Genomic DNA, 23,752 nt, shown 5'->3' on the forward strand with positions numbered 1-23,752 from the left:
GGTGGTAGGGGTTATTATTTTGGAGTTGTCATTGTCATTGTGTGGGGACCCAGCAATGATGTAGACAGAAAGAGCACATTGTGGTCAATGTTTTGAAGGTGGCCCCATTGTCATAGGACCACCACAGTATGAGTTATAAGCAACAATGTTTTGTAAAAGTAATGCCCTGCAGAGCATTATGGGGAAAGTTTCATGCCACAAATATTTTAGTATTTTGATATGACTGTAATGCTTAGAGCAGCCCCTAGAGGACACCACAATGAAAATAGCATTTGTAAGAAACATAGTCATGTAACCATACAGTTAGCCCCTAAAGGGCATAGCCCAACAAAAAAAGCAAAATGGAAATAAATAATGCAGCGTAGCCATGTATTTATCCCCTGAAGGGCAACATGATATTACAAACAAGGCCCTTAAAACACAAGATATTCCCAGCTGTAAAACAAAGATTCCATCCATGGGAGCACTTGAAAAGACATTGAATGGTGGGAGAGGTTATTATTTTGGGGTCCCCACTAATCTAGTGTAAGGATCTAGAGATGACGAACACAGAAAGAGTCACGCTGGACGTTTTGGTGGAGGTCCCATTGTCCTAGGACCACCACAGGCTGAGTTATGTGCAACCATGGGGGCCGATTTAAGAAATGTAGTGCTGCACCCAGTGCAACAACACTTTTCTCGTGCCCCTTAGCGCCCCCTACCGCCACCATGTGTGCTCATATTTAAAACACAGCGCACCATGGTGCGGTTTAGGGGGCAATAGCATCTACATTTTTTACACTATTGATGTACTGTTCAGGGTTAGTGCCAACATTTTGGAGCTATCCCTGAACAGTACCTAAGTGCCCACTGTAATCATTTGTGTGCCCCCTTTTAACACCTGCTCTGAGCAGGCGTTAAATATGGTGTAAAGAAATAGCGCAATGAATCTTTTAGATTTATTTGCACCATTTTGCGGTCCCCCTAATGGGGGAACGCCCCCCTTGCATACAATATGTCTGGCCCAGGCATAATGTGGCGAAAGGGGTTACAAAGTGGCGCAGTGCATGCATTAAATTACACTAATGTGGCGCAAGGAGGCGCTAGGCCCTTTTAAATCTGGGCCATGTTTTGTAAAAGGAATGCCCTGCAAAGCAATATGGGGCAAGTTTCCAGAGTATAGTGAATATTGTAGTATCAACTCTCCTGCGGTGCCAGGAGAGCCGCTTTCGATTTGAGGATTTCTGTTTTACATAAAGCATTTACCAATTTCAAGTGTTTTAAGGGGAGAGCCACAAGAGATGACTCCGATTAGGTAACTGTGGAGAATGTGACCAGCTCTCCAATACCGCAGATTGAGTTCACGCTGTTGTACCTCTTTGCGCTGTGAGCGCCATGCCCATCATGCAGCACAAAGGGAAGAGACAAAAGTAAAAAATAGTTCGCCCACGCTGAAGTATATCTGCAATCGTGCAATAATCCATGTTACAGGGTAAGTCAGTAAGGCGTGACAAAAACAGCCTCAAGACTGGACAAATGTAAAGCATTTACCAATGACATTGAGTGATTTTTGAAAGGCAAGCCCAGAAACGAATGAAAGTGATGGGCGTGAGATGGGCATGGTTAAAAGCCCACAATACTTACAACAGGTCAAAGTGTTTGCACGCTTGACCTAAAAGGTAACGAGGGCTCTTAGAGGTCTGTTATCTTCAATAGCACTGACTTCTTTCCCTAGCCCGGCAGCAGTGAGTAAGAAGTTAAAACTAGGGTAAGGCTCAATACTGTGATATCAACAAGGGTCAAAAGGTGCATGGTGTCACTTTCTCTACCACTGGCATTTTGGTAAATTGACACTCTTGCTGCTGCAAACATTTTCCAGTGGTGTTGACTAGAAACATAGGGGGGCATTATGAACATGGCAGTGTTTACCGCCGTGTTCATGCTGGAGGTCAATTCACTGACCGCCAGCCCCCTCGAGACACTGCCGGCCGCATTAACATCATTCTGCTGGGCCGGGACATTGCTGTCAATGCCGCTGTGCGCCAGGTGCAGCAGCACCAGTTGCGCAGATCACTGTGACCTGCGTGACGGGGCACTGCACGGGGGCCCCGGAGAACATCTTCGGCCAGCCTTTCCCTGACAGGGGAGCCCAACAGGGAAAGGCTGGAGGGAAAGGGATTATTATCAGTCAGATAATGATTTCTGCCATCGTCAGGCTGCCTGTCGGCGGTAGCCTGGCGGTGGTGGAAGGCCGCCTGTGGCAGTCCCCACAGCCTTCCTTATTTGGCGACTGAGACCGCCATGCTGGTGGCGGTCATTACCGCCGCAACAATCATACCGGTCTCAGCTGCCAATGTTCATAATGAGAGCCATAATGCCACCCTTCGGTTAGCTTGACATTGTTTTTCACAAATATATGGAAATAATTATTATTGCAAGGTACACAGCTGCTTGCTATCAAGCTAACTTAACTAAACTTCATAAAAAGTCTTATAACCATGAAGACACATGCATTCCATCATTGAAGCTGTACTGTCCTAAGAACAATGGGTTTAAGTGATCTCCTCTTTATGTCTGCAAAGGGATATAATAAGAAGATGTGAAGTGGGTGGTAGACCCAGATGCACTTGTAATTGTTTGGTAAAATGCCTTGATTAGGAGGAATTGACTGGTTGAGACTCTGGACTTCCACAGGCTTTGCAATTGTGAAAAATCCATTATCTTGATAGATTCATTTCACCCTTGAAAGTGTATGCTTCACTTCATCATGTTCCCATTCCATATTGTCATGCCCCAACTTCATGCTTTTTGCATGTCATCATGCTCCAGTCTGCGGTTGCCTGTGTTCCTTTCAAAAAGGGGAAAGGCCGAACAATCTGGGAAGGACAGCTGCTATTGGAGTCAGACTAAGAATGACATGTAGATGGTTGATACCTATTTGTAGTGGCACAGCATGAACAACAAATAACATTTGCACAACCAATAGGTCTAGTGTAGGCAGCCAACCATTTTTCTTTGTCAATGATTGTTTTGTATCATGGTTTTTGTACAATTTTATTGTTGGGGAAAGCCACTGGCGCCTCATTAACCTAAAAAAACATTGACCAAAAGCAAAACTATTATTTTGGTCGTACGCATTACCTTAGAAACCCCTAGCACTTAAGGAAACTATTCTGTGTGTGAATCTGCTTTGTGTGAAAGGGTAGAATGCTGTCATAATGAAGTTAGCCAATGGATGAAGTGCGGTGACCCACTGCCCCATGCTGTATGCTGTAGAAGGAGGAAAACATGGTAATGGTAATGGATAAAGAGGGCGGACTGAAAGTGTAAGTTGACCTATAATTGTAATAAAATCAAAATGTCTTGGCTAACGCCAGACCTAACAAGGGACGAAACCTAATGGTGGCCATCGTAATTACTAGTGACTAAGGTTAATTCCGTTTTGTTTCTTTCATATCATCCTACCCTAGCCTCACATCATGTGCCGGGTCACATATCATTGTACCGTCGTCACGTTGTCATGCTCCTGCTCACACCATCAAATCGCCGGTGTCATGTGTTCATGCCCCTGCGTCATGTCCTTGTGTGTCCTCGCTCGTTGGTATGGTAGTGTGTGCTGTCACGTGCCATTTCAAACACGTGAATGCAGGGGCTTCGTGAACGCCTGCTTCAGCAGCTACAGCGGGCTGCGGTTCTTTATGTTCGTAAGATGGGCAGGCAAAATCTCCTACCTAACTCAATAAATGAATATAGCCCAAATAGAAGGGCACACAGGACACAGGAAGAATAATAGATAGGAAATAGAAAATGGAAAGAAAGAAGGAATATTTAATGGAAGAAAGGTGAAAGGAAGGATTGATGTATGAGTGGGTGAATGAATGAGTGGGTAAAGGGATAACTAGGTGAAATGAGGCATGGATGAATAGCTAGGCAGGTGGGTAGGTGAAAGGATGGTAGAGTAAGTGGATGGATGGATAAGTGAATGAATAAATAGGTGGATGAACAGGTGAAAGGATGGTAGAGTTAAGAGATGGATGGATGCCTGGGTGAGATGATGAAAAAAAAGGATGGAAAAGGGAATGGATGAGTGAATGGAAGACAGAGTGGATGGATTATGATGAATAGCTGGATGGGTGGCTGATTGGTTTGATAGATAAATGGATGGATGGATGGATGGATGGATGGATGTCAGAGAGGGTGGTTGAAACAGTGAATGGATGGCTAGATGGCAGAGTGGATGGGTGGATGGCAGAGTGGATGATGAATGGAAGGCAAAATGGAGAAATGGATGGATGGATGACAGAGTGGGTAGGTGGATGGATGCATAGATAGATGCATGGAGGGTGGATGGATGGCAAAGTGGATGCATGGATTGATGGATGGCAGATGGATGGACTGGGGAAGACAATTATGGATGAAAGTATGAATGGATAATAGAATGTAAAGGTGAAATAGTGGATATCAGCAGATAGGTGGAAGGGTGAAAGGATGAATGGATAGTTGCTTGGCTGGAAGAGACCAGGGAGCTCTTCTAGGGCAGGTTAGGCTCACTTTCTTTGCTTGCTTGATGCCATCAGAGTTTTAGTTTAAAGTGGGGGGTTAGTTAATTTGTGGGTTACTCTGTTGCATGAATGTCTCTTTAGTAACTGTTGCCTCTTACTTAACTCACCAAGAATGTTCTCGTGCCTCAGGAGGACTGTGTTGTAAATTTCAGTTTCCCGAAACCATGACTGCTCATCGCGGGAAGAGAAGATCTTCACTGCCACGCTCTCGCCCTGCCACATGCCTCTCCACACCTCCCCATACCTGCCTTTACCTGTGGGGTGAGAAAAACATTACACATGGTGTCCATGGCTAGCGACGGCAAAATACAAGCATGCAGTAGACAAATGCTGATGATATTTAATGTAAGTAACGGAATATAAGTAAACTACAGAGTGTGCATTCTGAGAGGCCTACACGTACATCATCTGTGCAACCCTAACTATATTACACTCCCTGTCTCTGTCTCTAGTACCTAGACTGACGATTTTCTACTGCTTTGGTCTATCTGTAGTACTAAATCTAACTATGTGCTATTCAATGAATACATCTGTCATACCAAGTCATCTAATGTACCTCTTCCTCCTCTTGTCTTTAGTTGGTATTAGGCCTTACTATATACCACTGCGTTTTCTCTTTCTGTAGTACTTGGACACTCAATATACCACTCCATGCCAGTGTCTGTAATACTAAATCAGACAATTCTCCACTTCTTGCCTCTGTTCTTAGAAGCAAGGTGTGGAAAATAGTCAGCCTTAAGGCCCATTTTAGATTGTTGTTAATCATTCAGGGCAGCAGAGTGTTTTACTCTATCGCCCTGATGGAAAAAGGCACTCCAAATTTAGAGTTGTCAGCTGCCTTTCGATTTCCCCAAAGTAGGATTCTTTTTCTGAAAATAAAAAATGTAATGACCCCACTCACCATGGGAGTTTTCTCAACGTGGGAGTCAGTGCAATGATATTTCATTATTGCCTGGGTAGAGGGGCGTGTGTGGGCCGCCTCTCAACAGACACAATCTTCCCCCCTGGTAGCCACCCATTTCCCTGGAAGCTGTCATAATAGTAAAGGGACCCTAGAAACCGATCCCCTGCCGCTCGCAAAGCTAGTAGGGCAGGCACGTTGTGAACCACCGTGCCCATGTCTGGGGTGGGTGGTTTGCGCCAACCTCTTGTCTTCCCAGCCTGCAAGGAGCTTGGGCAGGGGAAAGTGCTCAAGCAGGAGCAGAAGGATTGCTCACTCCTTTCACCACAGGAGTACACATTACATGCCAGCTCCCACAGATCACTTGTAGCCAGCAGGGCTTTGGGAATCCCCTCCCTGTGACACCCAACAAATGCCTAGGCCTGTGGGTGCCCTGGGTGGGCCCAGGTCACCAAAATAAAAAGACAACACAACAAAAACACACAAGGGGCAAGACCACAGTAATGAGCTCATAGCAGGGGTGCACTCATTGTTTATACAGAGAAATGGACAAGGAGCACCCCACAAAGGTCCATTAGGTTAAAAGATACATTTTAACTTCTTGTGGTGTCCACAAAATGCATAGGGGCACCAATAAAGATTCCAAAGAGTTTTGTGGGGGACTGCAGGGAAGGAAGCAGCCACCCATAAGTGCCCCTAAAAGGTCCCCTTTAACTTAAGTCTGCTTGGGCTTTTTGTCCATAACTCCACAAGAGGCTTATCACTGTTTTGAGCACTCCCGGAGATACCGCTTTTGTTCTTGGGGTCTGGAGTGTGGGAATCTATTTTGGTTGATCATATGGCTGCATTTTTAGGGCTATTCACTGTAAAGAAACACTCTGACACACGTCTTCAATTTAAAATGCTTTATTGACCACATTGATATTGGCAATGCAAAATGCAACATTACATTGAAAGCTGTTAATGACTAATATCATGCTTAATGATTTTAATTGCGGTGAAATCTTGTAGCACAACTTGTGCTGATTTTACTAATGTGGTGACATCCTGCCAAAGGCAGTAGGCCTTCCTTATGTATAATGGCATCTCTTATGTTGTGCGCCTGCATATAGTAGAGGTGGGAGGGTGGCACAGTATCTAGTAGTGTATACATAAAAGTACATTGTCTTTATAAAAGAAAAAGCACTGACTAGACAATGATTTATTGAGTGTTATTGTTTTGAACCAGTGAATTGGGATTACTGGCCCACAATACTTCCCTTGAGTAGCCAATACATTGCTCTGCTCTGCTACCCTGAAAGAGGCAAGAGCTACAATAGGTACTTGGTTCTCAGCAAAGTAAAGAGACTAATGTGGACATTTTTACTTGTGAAAGACTCTCATCCTTTACAGCTATTAATCCAATTCCTTGCAACGTTTCTCCCTTTTTTTGGGAGGGGGGCAGCATATCCTGCCAAGGACGGACAATACACTGAAGTATGAATCAACAGAAATTTAGTGATGAAATTACGGATCACAGAGCTTGACGTCATGTTTTTGGGCTAGATTTAGAGTTTAGTGAACAGAGATCTCTTGGCGCAAACACAACATAGTACCTTGTATGCCAAACTCTTGGTCCCTTTGTCTCATGTAGAGGTGGGTGGTTCATAAGCTTTTCGTTGATAGACTCCCCGTTGGCTCAGTCAACAGAAGGCTTCCTACGATGGCTCTACGGGGAATGGGCCATCAGAGAAAGTTATTACACCACCTGCTGTATTTACTATGGATGGTGTAAAGTCCTTTTTTTTTTAAGAACACGACTGTAAAAAAAGATGTAAAAAAAAACTGGCAATAAAGAACAGAAAAAAAATAATGTTCCCTACTTCCTGGGAGAAATCGCTCAATGGGGAGGACATTAGTCTTCTGTTTTCCAAATTTTGGGAGTGATAATCTTTCAAGTTGGCAGATGGTAGTCCATCAACGTGGAAGAGCTCATGTCCTCTGCCACCCTGACAAACGGAGGACCGTCTGCTAAAGTTTAAATCGGGTCTGAAATGCCAATCTGCTGTACTTTTTTGTGTAAGACTTCTGCTTTTTGTTTTTTGTGGTATTTAAGTTTATTGTGTGTCAAGTGCTGTACAGCTGTCTTTTGTTTATAAAAAAGGAAGGAAAGACCAATGTAAGCTCAGGTCCCATGTAGCATCACGCCAAGAACAGTGTCACAATCATTTGGTGCCATATGATGGGGAAGGAAGGCAGCTGCCTAGAGTATCATAGTGAGAGATGCCATCAAGTGGTAACAGTTTGTCTTTCTGGACTCTACACTGGTAAAAGTGGAGTTGAAAACGAGATTCCTTCAACATAACTTGGAGTTACCCGCCATTCATAGTCTCTTTCTTGTAGAGTAAGTGGCTTATTAGATGGACATCTGCCAATCAGACTCAAGTGGTTTCTTAATGGAGCCCTAACAAACTTTAAAAAACCTTTAGTGAGAGTTTCTAGATTTATGTAGGGCCTCCTACCATCAGCAGAGATCACTACCCTGCCAATTCTCTAAGAGCCACATATACCGAGTGGAAGTAAGTGAGTAGGTATATTAGGTCAGAGGTTCTAATCATATAGTTCAAAAGACCAAACAATTGAAATGTAAAGTTTGGAAAAACATTAGATGAAATGCTTAACTTGTTTTTGAATATGAGTCTGAAATGCTACCAGAGACTTATGTGATAAGGTTTTACTATGTTTAGTTTTCGTTGGGAAAAGGATCAGGGTGGGACTTAGGGTTATTAACCGGCTTAGCTTAAGGCTAACTCTAAAGGTAGATGTAATTTTAATGGTGAGGGTTAAGGTTACAGTTGAGTTTAGGATTCAGGTGAAGGTTAGGCCTCGGGAAAGGGGTAGTTAGGAACAGAGTGACAGACATTGCAGTTAGGCTTCAATTAGAGTTAGAATTTAGGTTAGTGATGGGGAAACCTATAGGTTAGGGTTGAGTGTTAGGTTCTTACAGCATGAGCTTTGCACTAGTATTAGAAGGTGGGGTATAAGGTTAAGGCACCTTACTTCATGGGCGAATTACTATGGTAACAAATAATATTATTTGAAAAAATGTTTTATTTTAATATTTTGCCCTCAAACTAACTTGTAATTGCCCAGACTGCATTCTTTTTCGAACTCGGTTTCTTGCTATCTGTTTTGAAGTATTGGTTTTGCAAACTTTTAGTTTTGAACCTTCAACCTATATTCAAACATCATATTCGCACAGACACACAGTCACACCTCCTTGATTTTGCATTCTGTCACTTGGGGTCCATTAGAGGCAAAGTAAGGAGGCTGCAACGTTGTCCATACACGCAGCAAAAGACCCCTCCCCCTGCTCTTCCGCTCTTGCTCACATGACATGGCGAGGTGAACACAATATTACTTTGAAAGTGGCACCAAGATGCCTTGCGTTGGTGCTGGCATCACGTTAGCCAAAAGGCTCCAGCTGATGCAAGGTCACATTCCTCTCAACCAGGAGGCAGTCAGTGCAGCTGAGCTAGAGTCCTCCTGTGCTAGGGTGACCAGACGTCCCGGATTTCCCCAGACAGTCCCGGTTTTTAGAGGACTGTCCCGGTGTCCCGACGCTTCTCTTAATTTTACATAAATGTCCCAGTTTTTGGGACAAAGGTCAGATCATTAAATAAATGTCCTGGTTTTTGGTACTAAGGTCAGATCATCTAGGGAAGCATTAGTTAAAGGTATGCTCTCCTTTAAAAGACGCCTACAAAGTATGAAATGATGAAAGTAATTTATCTGTTACTGTCAGGCAACACAGTCCCCTGTCTGCGCCCAGTAAAGAGACGGAGTGGGGAGCAGGGAGAGGTGGGTGGGGGCGGGTTAGTGGTGCAGGGTGGGAGGTCAAGCCATAGCTAATTTTATATATGTAGTATTGTAAATATGTGTGTATACATATATATACATATATATATACATATATATATATATACACACACACACACACAATCATGTATAGGCGCACATTCACAAAGCTACGCAAAAAAAACGGGACAGGCCAGATATAAAAGTGAGAGTAATGACTTTAGTCCTTCTTTTATTCTGACCTGTCCCGGTTTTTGCTCCTCAAAATCTGGTCACCCTATCCTGTGCATTCTTTCTGCTGGGAGAAGCGCCACTCAGTGCACGAAAGGCTTCATTGTTAGGGCGACCAGAATTTTAAAGCCAAAAAAAGGGACATTTCACAAAAAATAGGAGGAATACAATTTTACTTCAACCGAGCACACAGAATGACAGCGCTCATCAGCATAGAAATACAGACAACGCACTAAGAACACAAATAAAATACAATGTTTAAAGCCAGTATAATGCCTGTTAATAAAATTGCTTTCCGATAACATCTGCTAACCATCCCTTCTTTGGAAAACAAAAAAATTATCTCCCACAGTTTTCAGGCAACACTCTCTAAAAATCGGGACATTAACTAAATTTCCAGAAATCTGCCGGGACAGCTGGTGAAAAAACGCGATTGCCCCGGCAAATCCAGGACGCCTGGTCACCCTATTCATTGTGTCTTCATTGATAAGGTGCCATCGTCTTACACGGTGCTCAGGTGGGCAGCAAGAGGGACTTGTGCAATTCCAGGGCTACGCCTGCGCTAGGCTCCTCTGGTGTCTGAACCCATTCCCACTTTTGCTGATGGTGGTGTAAAATTTCGTTTGAGTCGATTACATATTGCAGATTGCATCATAGATATAAAAATGAGAGAACAGAGCATTTAAGTAGAATAGCACTATGCAGCATAATGTCTTTGTGTCAGTCTGCAAATGTTTCGTGCAGTGCTTTAAATGGGCCGGTACTTTCCGGTACGGAGTACCGGCACTTTATTATTTTTAGAGGGAGAGTACATGCTCTTCTCAAGAAAACGTAATACTGTTAATTGGAGAGTACCGGCACTTCTATTTTTCCATTTCAAGCACTGGTTTCGTGTTTGTAGTTATATGCCTAAAGGACTTCTGTTGTAGTGGGTGTAACTGCACCAACAGCACCTCCATACTCCTAGCGCCACCCCTCAGGCCGGCCCCACTAAGGCGCGGTGGGCGTGGCCTGACACACTTCAGCCCATGACGCATGGTGGTTTGGATTTCACTGGTTTTACTGAAGCAGAGCCACGCACTACTAACTGCTGGATCTATAGGGGCGATCCAGTGAAGAGAAATAAAAAGAGTTCTCTTTATCCAGTCCTGCATCACTAGCAATTGTCACAAATAATTATTCCAGAATGTTCCATTGTTTGGTAATCCCTGTTGGGATTTTGAGGCAAACTGTGACGTTCCATGGATGTCACTTTTAACGTCAAGCGTTCCTCCTACCACTTTTTTGTTTATTTTTGTTTTGTCGTCATGGCATCAAATCATAGGGCATTTTACGCAAGAGAGGGCTTTTGACGACTCTAATATCTGTAGAACAAGCACACCATATTGAGCCCCGCTACGCTTCTGGCTCCACACTGAACAATCCCGAATAATGGAAGGGCCTCTCACCAACGCATTCGACGAGCGTGATCTGCCGCGCCACAGTCCTCTGCACCAGGAAGGGTAGGCCGGAGCCACTGCCTGTGGTGCAGTTGTCATCCAGGAGGTCCTGTCAGTTGCAAATGGGACATTTTAACGTTTTTTATTAGGCACAACAATAACGTACAATTATCATACAATTGATGAGTATGGCAGATTTGTCAATGTGCAAGGGATGCTCAGAAAGCATCACTGTCATGTTGACTGGACAAGAAAACAACCTCCCAATCACACACTAGCGTATTTACTCAGGGCCAACTTTAGCGCTGGTGGTGCCCGGTGCAACAATCTTTTTTTGGCACCCCTCACATTACCTCCTCCTCGGACTTTCCTCACTACCACCGAGCAAAAGTGCCCCTCATCTCTCCATAGCCCCCCTCTCACATGCATTTCATTTCTAGTGGTAGAAAGGCTAGCTTTACTAATCCATTCAGCTATCCACATAAAATACAGATCTGTTCTTTGCAGCAGGCGTATTAACCATCTGCGCTACTTTACATTGAGTCAAAATTGCCGCTAGAATAAACTTCAATCTCTCTCTCTCTAGCAGGAACATGAATCACTACAGTTCTTTTGTCATTTTTAATGCTCGCTGAAAGCTGGATGCACAAGAAACTCCACAGCAGGTGTTTTAAAATAGTAAGTTATTGCTAAACACAGAGACTCCCCTGAAGTCAGTGCCCCCCTTCCAGGTCAGCCCCAGTGCGGCTGCACAGGTCACATCGCCCTACAGCGGGCCCTTCATTTACTCACATCACATTGGAACTACTGTATTGATATCATTTAACAAATAGATTCACATCCTAGTAATTACACCATAGTTTTCAATTTTATGGCAGAACTATAGTTATGCAAAGGAAGATATAGACCAATGTGGTACTCGTCTGATGTTATTCAGAGCAAGTATACCAGTAAATACCGATTCAGACAAATTACCTTATGTATATTTTCACAGACGTGATACTACATCAAAATATGATTGCTATTTTGTTTGCAGTATTACAGGTGCCTTTGGCTATAAACAGGGCCCAAGGGATGATGCAATTCTGTGTCCATGTTTGTTTCAGCATAATTATGGATTTGCAGCATTTGCCACCCCATCTGCTGCATAATCTGCAGATTCTAACAAAAAAATAGTTTCTAGCGCAAATGGATCAAAAGTTACTAAAAACATGGAAACGTGGGTCTCGTTGTGGACGGCAAATCACAAAGGTTGACGGGTCATCTTTCAGTTGCTTATTGCTGTATTTAGTTGTTGAACCAGCACTAAGAAGATGAAGTCTTTACACGGGCAATGCTACCATGTGTAAAAAAAAAGTAAAACAATAACGATGTAATACTATGACAAAATGTGCTGCCTTACGCCACATGATTTGTCTTTTCTTGCTGCATAATTTGATCAACCTTGATGCATATTTTGGTTCTCCCCGCCACATAATTCCTGTTGCTCTGGCTATAACGCTCTTGTAATACGGGGAATGGGACAGACGCCACATTGTATAAGTCTGAGTATCCCATCGGCTAAACCCTAAATAAGACCCTTAGACTTCTATTACCAGAGTCCACATGTCAAATTTCATTTTATTATCACAGTACAATTCAATTCATGTCAGAAAACAATGCTTAATACCCCAGATTCCTTTGTAGATGCCTTTCACGGTTTTAAAAACAACTGGGGAAATACTCAAAAGAACCAGTTATTGTGAATTTATCTCACAGCATGGATTTAACCACATGAGCTCTGGTTTTGGTTAACATTTTCAATGAATGTCACAAAAAAAGCAACATATGATCATACATGTCAATCCAATGATTGCAATATGTTATTTAGGAAGATTATTGAGTGAGGGATGAGGCATTATGACCTACTTGAGGCTCCTCCTATTCATGGGTCATAGCCTCTCACTCCCGACAATTGTATTAAATATGCTATTTATTGCCCTTTTTGAGGGAAGCGAGGGGCATCACATTCCGTTTGAGGTTTCGCCTTTCATATATCATGACCCATTCCTACCCTCGACATTGGTAATAAATAGCATAATACACACTGCACACTTTGCACTCTCTCTCTCTCTCTCTCTCTCTAGCTCATTATACTTTTAGGCAATTCTATTGTACGACTATCAGCTTTTGAGGAATTGTTATGGTTCTTAATCCCATATTATCCTACATGTTGAAAAACTCTTCAAAGAACTGTTATCCAAGCCACTGCGAAGTCATAAGTTTAGATGCTTCGATTAGCAGAACAATGCAAAAATAGGACAATAATCACAGATCCAAAGCATTTGCTTAAAATGTTGTTTGCTTGTTTCTGTGTTATGCTTTAGATAAAATAAATGAATACATAATTCTACCAAGAGACCGATTTTATCAATTGATTGTTAGTTACAAAAAGCATCACAGCAACAGTCGGTTACAGTGAAAGAGATTTAGGCCCATATTTATACTTTTTGACGCAAACCAGTGCCGGCGCTGGTTTGCGTCAAAAAATTTACCGCCGGCTAACGCCATTCCTACGTGCCATGCGGGCACCTTATTTAAGGATTGACGTTAGCCAGCGTTGCGGGCTGGTCAGAGTAAAAAAAAATACTCAAACCAGACAGGGCCGGCGTAGTGGAAAATGGGGGTTGTGCGTCAAAAAATGGTGCAAGTCAGGTTTGAGTCCAAAATCATGGCTCACATTTTTTGATGCAAAACCCCCATTGAAATGACTCCTGTCTTAGCAAAGACAGGAGTCATTCCCCCTTGCCCAATGGCCATGCCCAGGGGACTTCTGTCTCCTGGGCATGGCCATTGGGCACAGTGGCATGTAGGGGGACCCAAATTAGGCCCCCTATGCCACTTAAAAAAATAAAATAAAAATACTTACCTCAACTTACCTGTACTTACCTGGGATGGGTCCCCCCATCCATGGGTGTTCTCCTGGGGTGGACGAGGGTGGCAGAGGGTGTCCGTGGGGGCAGGGAAAGGCACCTCTGGACTGTTTCCATGGTCAGAGACCATGTAAGTGAGCCTACAGGTCCCTTAACGCCTGCCCTCACCCAGGTGTTGAAAAACTCCACACATCAGGCTGTGCGCCATTTTGTAAGGCCCGCCCCCTCCTGTGCGTCAAAATGATGCAGGAGTATAAATAAGGCGCACAGGCCTTGAAGTCATTTTTTGGACAGGAACGCCTACCTTGCATGTCATTAACGCATGGCGGTTTCCCGCATCCAAAAAATTACGCACACAGAGGTTTTTTGATGTACGCAGAGTTGGGCGTCATAGTTTAAATGTGGGGCAAGGTTTGCGCTGAACGTGCGTCAACTTTTTTGACGCACATTTGGTGCAAACAGAGTATAAATATGCCCCTTACTTTTCTTGAAGCAGCTCAGTGTCACTCAGAGTGTCACTCATTCTACAACAACGTCTTGTCATACAGGGATCATTAATGGTTCTGTATTGGGTCTGCCTGTCTCAGTTAACCTTACTCATCCTGCAACGACCAGGGGCGTAATGCAGATCCCTGCAGCCCTTGCCACGCAGGGGCCCCCCCAATATCCCAGAGGCTCCCAAACCCTTCTGAGGTATGGGGGATTGAGGGCCCCCAATCACAACGTACAAGGGGCCCCATCATTATGCAACTGGAAACGGCTCAGGATCAGACAGTGTCACTGGTGCTGCAGCAGCTCTGTGTCAGACAGCGTCAGTTGTGCTGCAGCGGCTCTGCGTTAGACTGCGTCACTTGTGCTACAGCAGCTCTGAGTCAGACAGTGTTACTTGTGCTATAGCGTCTTTGCATCAGACAGCGACACTAGTGCTGCTGCAGCTCTGCGACATACAGAGACAATCACTCTGCTGCTACAGCTGTGTCAACATTCCAAAAGGTTAAAAAAAAGTAACTCTTCAAGCTTTGGCCCCTCAGTGATCCTTAACTTTACAACAGAACATCGGCTAATCCCTGAAAAACAGCAACATATTGTATAATAAGCCACTGCAAACAGTTATGGTCGGAATGATCAAAGAGCTCACAGGGGATTTCACCAAAGGCAACCAAGCTACAAACAAATGGGGAGCACACCTACCATGCAGGGATTCATCTGACAGGTATATAGAGCAAAACCTACAAGAAGTGCATGCTGTTACTTTCCCCTACAACACTGGCAAACCATACAGACAGCAACAAGTTTGCCGCAACACAACCAGACCATATGTCAGTACCTCACAATTCAGAACCACACGCTCGACCAATCAAACATTCAGGTTCACCAGTGACTTCTCCTGGCAGGCTGAGGGCCAAACTAGTGGCAACTTCATGCCCTAGTAATAAGAGATAATATAATTTGTCCTACAGCCGCTGACTGTGGCTCCCAGGCAAAATTTGACGAGAGACTCACCCCCAGTGTGCTGTCACCAACGATAGACGCCTTCAGCAGGTCTGTGTCTCCAAGCTCGCTGAGTTGGGCCAGCAACCGCTTCCTGCTCCGATGTCTTATTTTCCAAATGAAGAGAGCGATGAGTCCCGCCACGAGGAAGAAAACGAGCAGCGGAAGAAGGATCGCCAAGAGTAGGTTCCTCGCACTGGGGTCATACGGCGGGTCTCCGGGCCCTTCAGACACAAGAGGGAGAAAGTAAAGAGGTAAATATCAACCACTGTGGCCCGGCTCTCTACTGCCTGTGCTTCTACTGCTCACTCTGGGCCCCGCTTCCACCCAGCGTAGGTTGCAGCCCAAGGATGAAATCTTCTATCCTCAGCTATCAGCCTTTTCTCCACCTGCTGTCAAAATTCCAGCATGTCCTGCACAAAAGCTAGGTTTTACTTTCTGGTGATTCACCTTGGGTTTAAAGTTAAAATCTATGCCCAAGGCTCAACTGAGTATTGGAAGTGAGTGTGGGCCCCCATAGCTTCTCATTTTGCACTGGAACATGTTGAGTCAGATGACCCAATCCAGATTCCTGAGACGTGGATGTAAATCACAGAAAAATTTGAATATATATATATATGTATATATATATATATATATATATATATATATATAAATTTGGGCCAATGGACGATAGCCTAGATCTTCAAACCGGAGGTGTTCTTTCAAAATAGCTAGCTTTTTATGACGACTTGCACTTAAACGTCTTCACAATGTTTACCTCCAACGTGTCATCAGAGTAAGTAGATAGTGAATCTATTCTTATGTATGCTTCCCTTGACAATATGTTGGCGGTAGCACTCTGGAGTCAATATACGTGCAGGCCCATATTACTGATGGTCGAAATTTTTACATGCAAAGAAAGCTGAAAGCCCCGTCTAGTTGGTTTTGGAGGATTGCGTTTTATGGTAACTGACTAACTGAGTTGTTAGGAGTTGCATAGCCTATTGAAGCACTGACTTTGTTCTGCAACATGCATATAATTCTGGAGCTTAAAGCACAGAGAAGCGTGTCAATAGTGGTGGAGACTGCTCACCATGGATGCTCACTTGGAGGTCCCTGTTGCATTCTTGCGAGTTGCAGCACTTAATGGTCATCACGTCTTTGATGTTGCTGGTACAATGGTTCTCGATGTTTGAATTATAGCAGCCTTTGTGTTCAGTTAAAGTTCCAGAGTCTTGCAATACACTGACAAAGCACGTGGCCCCGAGGCAAAGACTCCCAGTGCAGGAAGGATTATCACAGACACAGGTAAACAAGGGTGTTTCTGTATAGCGAGACAACAAATATATGGAATAGAGACTGGCATTAATTGCTAGAGATCATTTCTATATGAACTTGAATTCAAATAAATCGTATAGTATAACAAATCTGTTGTTTAAGATATTGATTGTCAAACCCTGTCTTTTCTAATACTTTTGAGATTGTATGGAACTGACATACAAAAATTTACAGATTAACTAATACAGTATGGTGCTGTACAACATTATGATAGTTGAAATACTGACCAACACATATGTGTTGTGACCATTATATGAACTTATGAATATTGCCAGTATAGAGTTAATAATAGTAAATCTACACATCCCTTCACAATTATATCTGAATCAATATTATGCTTTCAATATATGTACTGGCCAATATTTTAGGAGACAGTTTATCTGACATACAACCGTAATGTATTAATGCTCTTATTTGGTACCACAAGGGCAATGAGGAAGTGGGATATAAATATTTGGAATGTTGTAATAAAGGAGGCATGAAAAACAAGCATTGGCAAAAACAATAGGTCTCGCCTATATAAGAGCTATTGGCTTTGGCAATGTGTTTTGCCATGTTGTACACCTGTGTGACTGCTGTCCCGCATGGCTAAACGTTAGTTGCGTGGAGTGTCAGAGTGGAGTCGGAAGTACAGTGTCCTGGAGTGGATTTGTTAGAGTGTCGTAGAGTGGAGTAGAGGGAGAGTGTCATAGAGTTGAGTGAGGGGAGTAGAGTTCAGTGGCAGAGCATTTTGTAGAGTGGAGTGGGGTTGAATGGGGTGGAGTGAATTGGACTGGATTGAGGGTTGAGGTGGATTGGATTGGAGTACAGTGGGGTGGACTTGATTGGGGTAGAGTAGGGAGGACTGGGTTGGTGTGGGGTTGATTGAAGTGGGATGAGGTGGATTGGATTGCAGTCGATTTGAGTGGGGTGGATTAGATTGGATTGGGGTAGGTGGCCTGGATTGGGGTGATAAAGCTGAGGTGGGGTGGATTGAATTGGGGTGTGCTGGACTGGATTAGGGTGGATTGGAGTGGGGTGGATTGCATTGAGGTGGGGTGGAATGTGGTGGGGTGAATTGAAGTGGAGTGGGTTGGACTGAAGTGGGGTGGATTGAGTGGATTGGAGTGGAGTGGGCTGGATTGGAGTGGGGTGGATTGGATTGGAGTGGGGTGGATTGATTGTTGTGGGGTGGAGTAATTGGAGAGGGGAGGGCTGGATTGGAGTGGGGTGGATTAGACTGAAGCAGAGTGGATTAAAGTGGACTGTACTGGAGTGGGATGGATTGGGATGGAGTGGGTGGATTGGATTGGAGTGAGGTGGATTGGGTTGCAAAGGACTTGATTGGAACGGGGTGGATTGGTTGGATGGGAGTTGTGTGGATTGTATTGGAATAGACTGGGTTGGATTGTAGTGGGATGACATGGATTGGAGTGGAGTGGGGTCAGTTGGATTTGGGTGGGTTGGATTGGAGTTGGTTGAATTGGAGTGGGGTGGTTTGGATTGGAATGGGTTGGACTAGAGTGAGGTGGATCCGACTGGAGTGAGGTAGATTGGACTGGAGTGGATTGAGGTGAGGTGGGTTGAATTGGGGTGAGGTATATTTGATTGAAGTGACGTAGATTGGACTGGGCTGGATAGGGGTGGATTGGATTGGATTGGTGTGGGGTGGGGTGGACCGGACTGCAGTTGGGTGGGTTGTGGTGGATTAGATTGGAGTAGAGTGAATTGTAGTGGGACAGATTGTTTTGTATTGGAGTGGGTTGTTTGGGATTGGAGTGGGGCAGACTAGAGTGAGGCAGAGTGTTTGGATTGGAGTGGGGCAGACTGGAGTGGGGCAGATTATATTAGGGTGGATTGGAGTGGGGTGGATTCGAGTAGGGTGGATTGGATTGGATTGATTTGGGGTGGATTGGATGGGAGTGGGGTAGACTGGATGATGTTGGGTGGATTTGAGTGGCGTGAATTGGGATGGAGTGGGGTGGATTGGATTGGGAAGAGGGGGATTAGAATGGATTGGGGTGTATTGTTTTGGATTGGAGTGGGGCAGATTGGAGTGGGGTGGATCAGGGTGGGACAGATTGTTTTGGATTGGAGTGGGGCAGATTGGAGTAGGGCAGATTATTTTGGATTGCTGTGGGGCAGATTGAAGTGGGGGAGGTTTGAGATGGACAGATTGTTTTGGTTTAGAGTGTGGCGGATTAGAGTGGGGCAGATCGTTTTGGATTAAAGTGGGGTAGATTGGAGTGGGGCAGATTGTTTTGAATTGGAGTGAAGCAGATTGCAGTGGGGCTAATTGCTTTGGATTGGGCAGATTGGAGTGGGGCAGATTGTTTTGGATTGAGTGGAGCAGATTGTTTGGATTTGAGTGGGGCAGATTGGAGTGGAGCAGATTGGAGTGGGGTAGATGGGAGTGGGGCATATTGTTTTGGACTGGAATGGGGCATATTGTTTTAGATTGGAGTGGGGATTGGAACGGGCGGATTGTTCTGGAGTGGTGTAGGTTGTTTTGGATTTGAGTGGGGCAGATTGAATTGGAGTGGTGTAGATTGTTTTGGATTTGAGTGGGGCAAATTGGAGTGGGGGTGACTAAATTGAGGTGGGTTGGGTGGATTGGAGTGGGCTGGGTTGGAGTGGATTGGATTGGGTGGCGTGGATTGGTGTGTGGTGGATTGGTGTGTGGTGAACTGGAGTGGATTGGGGTGGATAGTAGTAGGGCGGACTGGAGTGGGGTGGACTGGGGTGTACTGCATGATTATGTGATAAAGCATCATTTCAGAAATTACAAATAAAGAAACAGTGTTGCGTTGCAATATTTAGAACAAGATAATCGTCATCTTTTGAGAACAGCGCCCACAAGCAAAAACAAAACAAAACATGATTGCAAAGTGAGAAAAGACGACTTGGCAAAATAAAAGAAAGTCAGCTGTAAAAAATAAAACTTTGCAATTTTGTTTGTCCTGCTGGGCACGTTTTCGACAATCACACGCCTCCTGTTTGCAGAGCACTAGAAGTTAAAAGGAACAAAATAGTACCTCGGGAGCAAAGGGCGGGAACCGAATAAATTGAATCAGTCAGTGCTTGGTCCCTGCTCCAGACAGAGGAACGGAAATGATGCCAGGCCTGTAGTGCTGAATTACAAGGCTATAAAGCAGAATACTACGCAAGCCAACAAATGGTAAGTAATGGGCGGGCTTCAAGCCCTTCACTGTAGACAACAAAATCTCACAAGCGAGACACATACCTTAACCGTATGCACTTGCAGGTTCAACCCCAAAAACCCTTACCAGGTTAATAAAAAGTAGGTTGCATAATACTCATTAATGAGATTCTTTGTGGTGCAAATAACATATTTTATATGTTTGTTTTGAATTTCATGAAATATCGTAAGCGCTGGAGTCCATGTAAACAGCTATGACAAATTTGAGGGAAATGGTTGTGTTAGCGTCCAAAGAAGCTGTTGTATTCTATGCCAAGGAACCAGCTGTGATGAGTCCAAGGAAAGATTTGTGTTTGTGATGGAGTAGCTGGGATTGGATGTGTTGGAATCCCAGGAAGCTTTCTGTTGCCTTCCTTGGAAACAGATAATTCCCTGAAGGTATCGTAGTATGATAGCCCTGGCATCTGTCTGTGGTAGCATCCTGAGGCTGCACTTATTCTAGATTCCCAGGAAGCAGCTGTGTTAGAATCCAAGGAAGTAGCTATGGTGGGGTCATTGAAAGCGGCTGTGCTGGAGAACCATTACGTTTTTGAGTCTGTGAAAGCGGTCATAGTGGAGTCCAAAAAAAGGCCAGGGTTATAGCTCATTGATGTGATTTTGTCTAAGCCAATGAAAGCAGCTGCTCTGGAATCCATAGAAGCAGCTGCGGTAAAGTCCAGGGTACTAACTGTGAACGCCAAGGAAACACTTTGGTTGCAGTCAGTGCCAGATTTGTAATGACTTCCTGTGTCCAAGAGAGTCATGTATAAGAGCCTTCTATCTGCCACCATGCCCTGGGTGTAACTGACACTGTGTCCATCCAGCCCCATTTCACCTGGTATAGTACTGCTGGTGCTCAGTTACCCAAAGACCATCTCTTGAATGTTTCAGCAATCACTCAGTCAATGAATGTGGTAGGTCATTCTTGTGGCTCAATGGTAACTAGACCTTGTGGTGCAGCACTGGCATGAAGATATTCAGTTAGGATAGCTCAATGTGACAGTATTTTGATCTGTTTTTTCTTACGTTCTGTTAAGGAATCCCATCTGTCTACATCTATGAATGCTTGTGAGATTTTAGTATCTCTTAACAACGATGGAACTGACAATATGGCTCATGCCATGTCATCGCCATAGCTGAAGCCCTGTTCTTCTCCATTGGCAGCTAAAGTTATGCCGAACTGAGCACTTAAATAGGATATGGGATGCACAAGGTCAGTTTTTTCATGTAATTATCAATTTGGACTGAACGAAATGTTTTGAGTAAATTCATTCCCAATCCAACATGGCTGATCCTTGGGACCCAGTGGTCACGCATAAGCAAGAACGCCCCAACGTCACATGTCACATGATGCTTGGAAAGGGCACATCCAGGAAATAGATGTAGACATGGAAAATAAAAGGATGTCGACTGGCCCTTTCAGCCATCAGCAAAGGGATTTCAGGGCACAAATGGGAGGCTCTAATTATTGTGCACCAAGTACTGACTCTTTAGTTAAAGGAGACCCCACAATTCCCATTACCTGGGGCACAATCCACCTCAAAAGAGTTTACAGCCTGAATTAATTTTTTCCAAGAGGCGAATTATATTGTGCTTGCTACTCTAGTACCCCGGATTATGGGCATAGAAATCCCAATTGTGTTAAGAATCTCATTGTTCGGTGTGTGACTACAGGGAAAGCACTCCCCTAAATCCCTGTTGTGAGAAAAATGTCCTCACCATCTGGGTAAACATGTGATATCTGCACCAGATGCTTGAAAATACCCCTCTCTGCGTGTTATGTGATGTGCTTCACTGAGTGCTGAGTCACAAAACACGGTTTGTGTGTGCACGGAAAAATATCTTCTAGTGGGAAACAAACTTGCATATTTATTGAAAAGTGATTTACGATGTATTCTCTGACCCACAGAAAATGTCCAATGGAAAGAGCACACAAATATGTTATGTTGTATGTTGATTTTTTTTGTATTATGTGTGTACCATTGGCCTTGCATATACATGTATGTGTTGCAGTGCCTCATTATCAAAATGTCTCACACTAAGCCAGAGGCTTTACATCCTGAGGAAGGCCGCCAACCCATATGGGCAAGACAAATTCAGAGAAGACATGCTGGTGCACTAAAGATGGCTGGGTCATTACAACCCATGCCTGTTGATCCCTTCACCACATTTTAGTCCAGTCAGGGCATCCTAGAATGTTTTAAGTTCCTTTGTTTCTCTAGCTCCCTAACACTTCCTTTAGCAAAAAAAAAATCCTTGCTCCCACATCACGTGGTCGAATCCATCCGTACACCATCTGTGGTCCGGATGTACGAAAGCCAGTGCTTAATTTGTGCTTGTTGTTTCCGGTGCGGAGCTCGGGCACTTTTTTCTGCCTTAAGCATTAGCTGTGAGCAAAAGACACATTTGGGAAAGATGGAGGAAGAGAAAAACTAAAAAGCGTCACAACAGGAGAAAGCAGAAAGCTGCAGGTGTGAGCTGAAGGGGCAGGGAGTGGTTTTAAATGGATTGAAGAAGCCCGAGATGGCTTCAGGGTTACTCTGCCTCAGTATTCCGTGCTCGCACATTTAATTGCAGCAGCCGCGTGTTTAAGAGGAGGGCTTTGAGCACCGGCACGTTTTTATTTACAAATTAATCACTGGGGAAAGCCCGATGATGAAGCATGCCACAGACTGCAGGTAAAGGCCTTTCATTTCTCAGAGGTCTCAGAAGTCTCTGTGAATTTCGAAGGTAGCCTTGTGCAACAGCAGACCCGTCACTTCTTGTTAGTGAAGTTCATGGAAGCTGCCAACATGCAACCTTGTGTTTGGTCCTAGAGCAATGCGCAGCCAAGTAAAAACATGCTTTCAGTGTATGACTACGTTTTATCAACTGCTGTGAAAAATTGAAAATAAGATAATATATCCTTCTTGTGATTAATAAAAAAAAATAAGTGCTGGAAAAATATACAAGAAACTATCATTCTTTGCCATAAAAAAACACATCTGGAAATTTTGCACCATTGTTTTTGGAAATCTCTATTAAGTATATATTTTCCAGAGGTAATTCTCGACAATATCATTTCTGCTGAACTTCCAGAGAATATTCGTGCACAGAGGGCTCGGTGCTCCCGGCACGGCTTCGTGGGAAGGCTAGTGGGTGCAGGATGGCTCAGTCGGCAGGCCTGCGGGTTGTGACATGGCTCAGCTGTCCTATTTAAGAGGTAAAAGGACTGAGAAGGAGGTTGAGAGGCATTGTTGATGGTGCGATTGCGTACAAAGACGTCTGTAGCTCAGCTTCTTATGGGGTTGTGGCCTAGAGGGGAAGATAATGTAGTGAAAAGCAAAGCATTGCTTACTTTTCACAACAGAATCCCATCGGCTGCAGGATATAGACAGACACAGGAGTTTTCAAAGGAATCTAACAACCACCCCCTTCAGTTGGGGCCGTGCACGTCGCTAAAGGGGGATCAAGGTATTAGGTAGGATTATCAAAATATAGACATTACAAAAGACAAGGGATCATAATTTAAAAGTCTGAGCAATCTCCCAGCTTCTCCCTCATTGACGCCTCCTGGTCTCGTTTCTACAGTGTCTAGACACAATTCCATTTGTAGCGCCTGACAAAAACGACACCATACCTGTCATGGGGAGAAAGTGCTGGCCTCAAAGGTAATCTTGATCTATCTTGGTCTTTTTTTTTTATACTTTCGAGCTTAAAATGTATGCAGAAGTCATGTTCCTTTGGCAATAACAAACAATGACATAATTGCACCAATTGTTGGTAGGGGAAACAGTCACCAAGGCATTTCCAGCAAAGGTGTTGTGGTGGCCGGTGGGTGCCAGGGATGTGTAAAGTCCTTAGGCAGAGCGAGTGGGTTCACGGGGGTCCTTATGCCCCACTCAACGGAGCAGTTGCCACTG

At 44.2% G+C, this 23,752-nt stretch overlaps 1 protein-coding gene across 1 annotated transcript in view; it reads right to left on the minus strand.

Annotated features, from left to right (window-relative positions):
- The window catches only part of ACVRL1 (activin A receptor like type 1), an 89,260-nt gene that overhangs the window by 24,766 nt on the left and 40,742 nt on the right, over positions 1–23,752 (minus strand). Inside the window, exons 3-6 of the mRNA XM_069230535.1 lie at positions 16,428–16,658; positions 15,365–15,576; positions 10,959–11,058; positions 4,649–4,795 (exon numbers count right to left, since the gene is read on the minus strand). Of these exons, the coding sequence (XP_069086636.1) occupies positions 4,649–4,795; positions 10,959–11,058; positions 15,365–15,576; positions 16,428–16,658 (690 nt within the window). The remainder of the gene's footprint in view (positions 1–4,648; positions 4,796–10,958; positions 11,059–15,364; positions 15,577–16,427; positions 16,659–23,752) is intronic.

This window comes from Pleurodeles waltl, chromosome 4_2, assembly GCF_031143425.1.
Source record: "Pleurodeles waltl isolate 20211129_DDA chromosome 4_2, aPleWal1.hap1.20221129, whole genome shotgun sequence".
NCBI classification, from domain to species: domain Eukaryota; kingdom Metazoa; phylum Chordata; class Amphibia; order Caudata; family Salamandridae; genus Pleurodeles; species Pleurodeles waltl.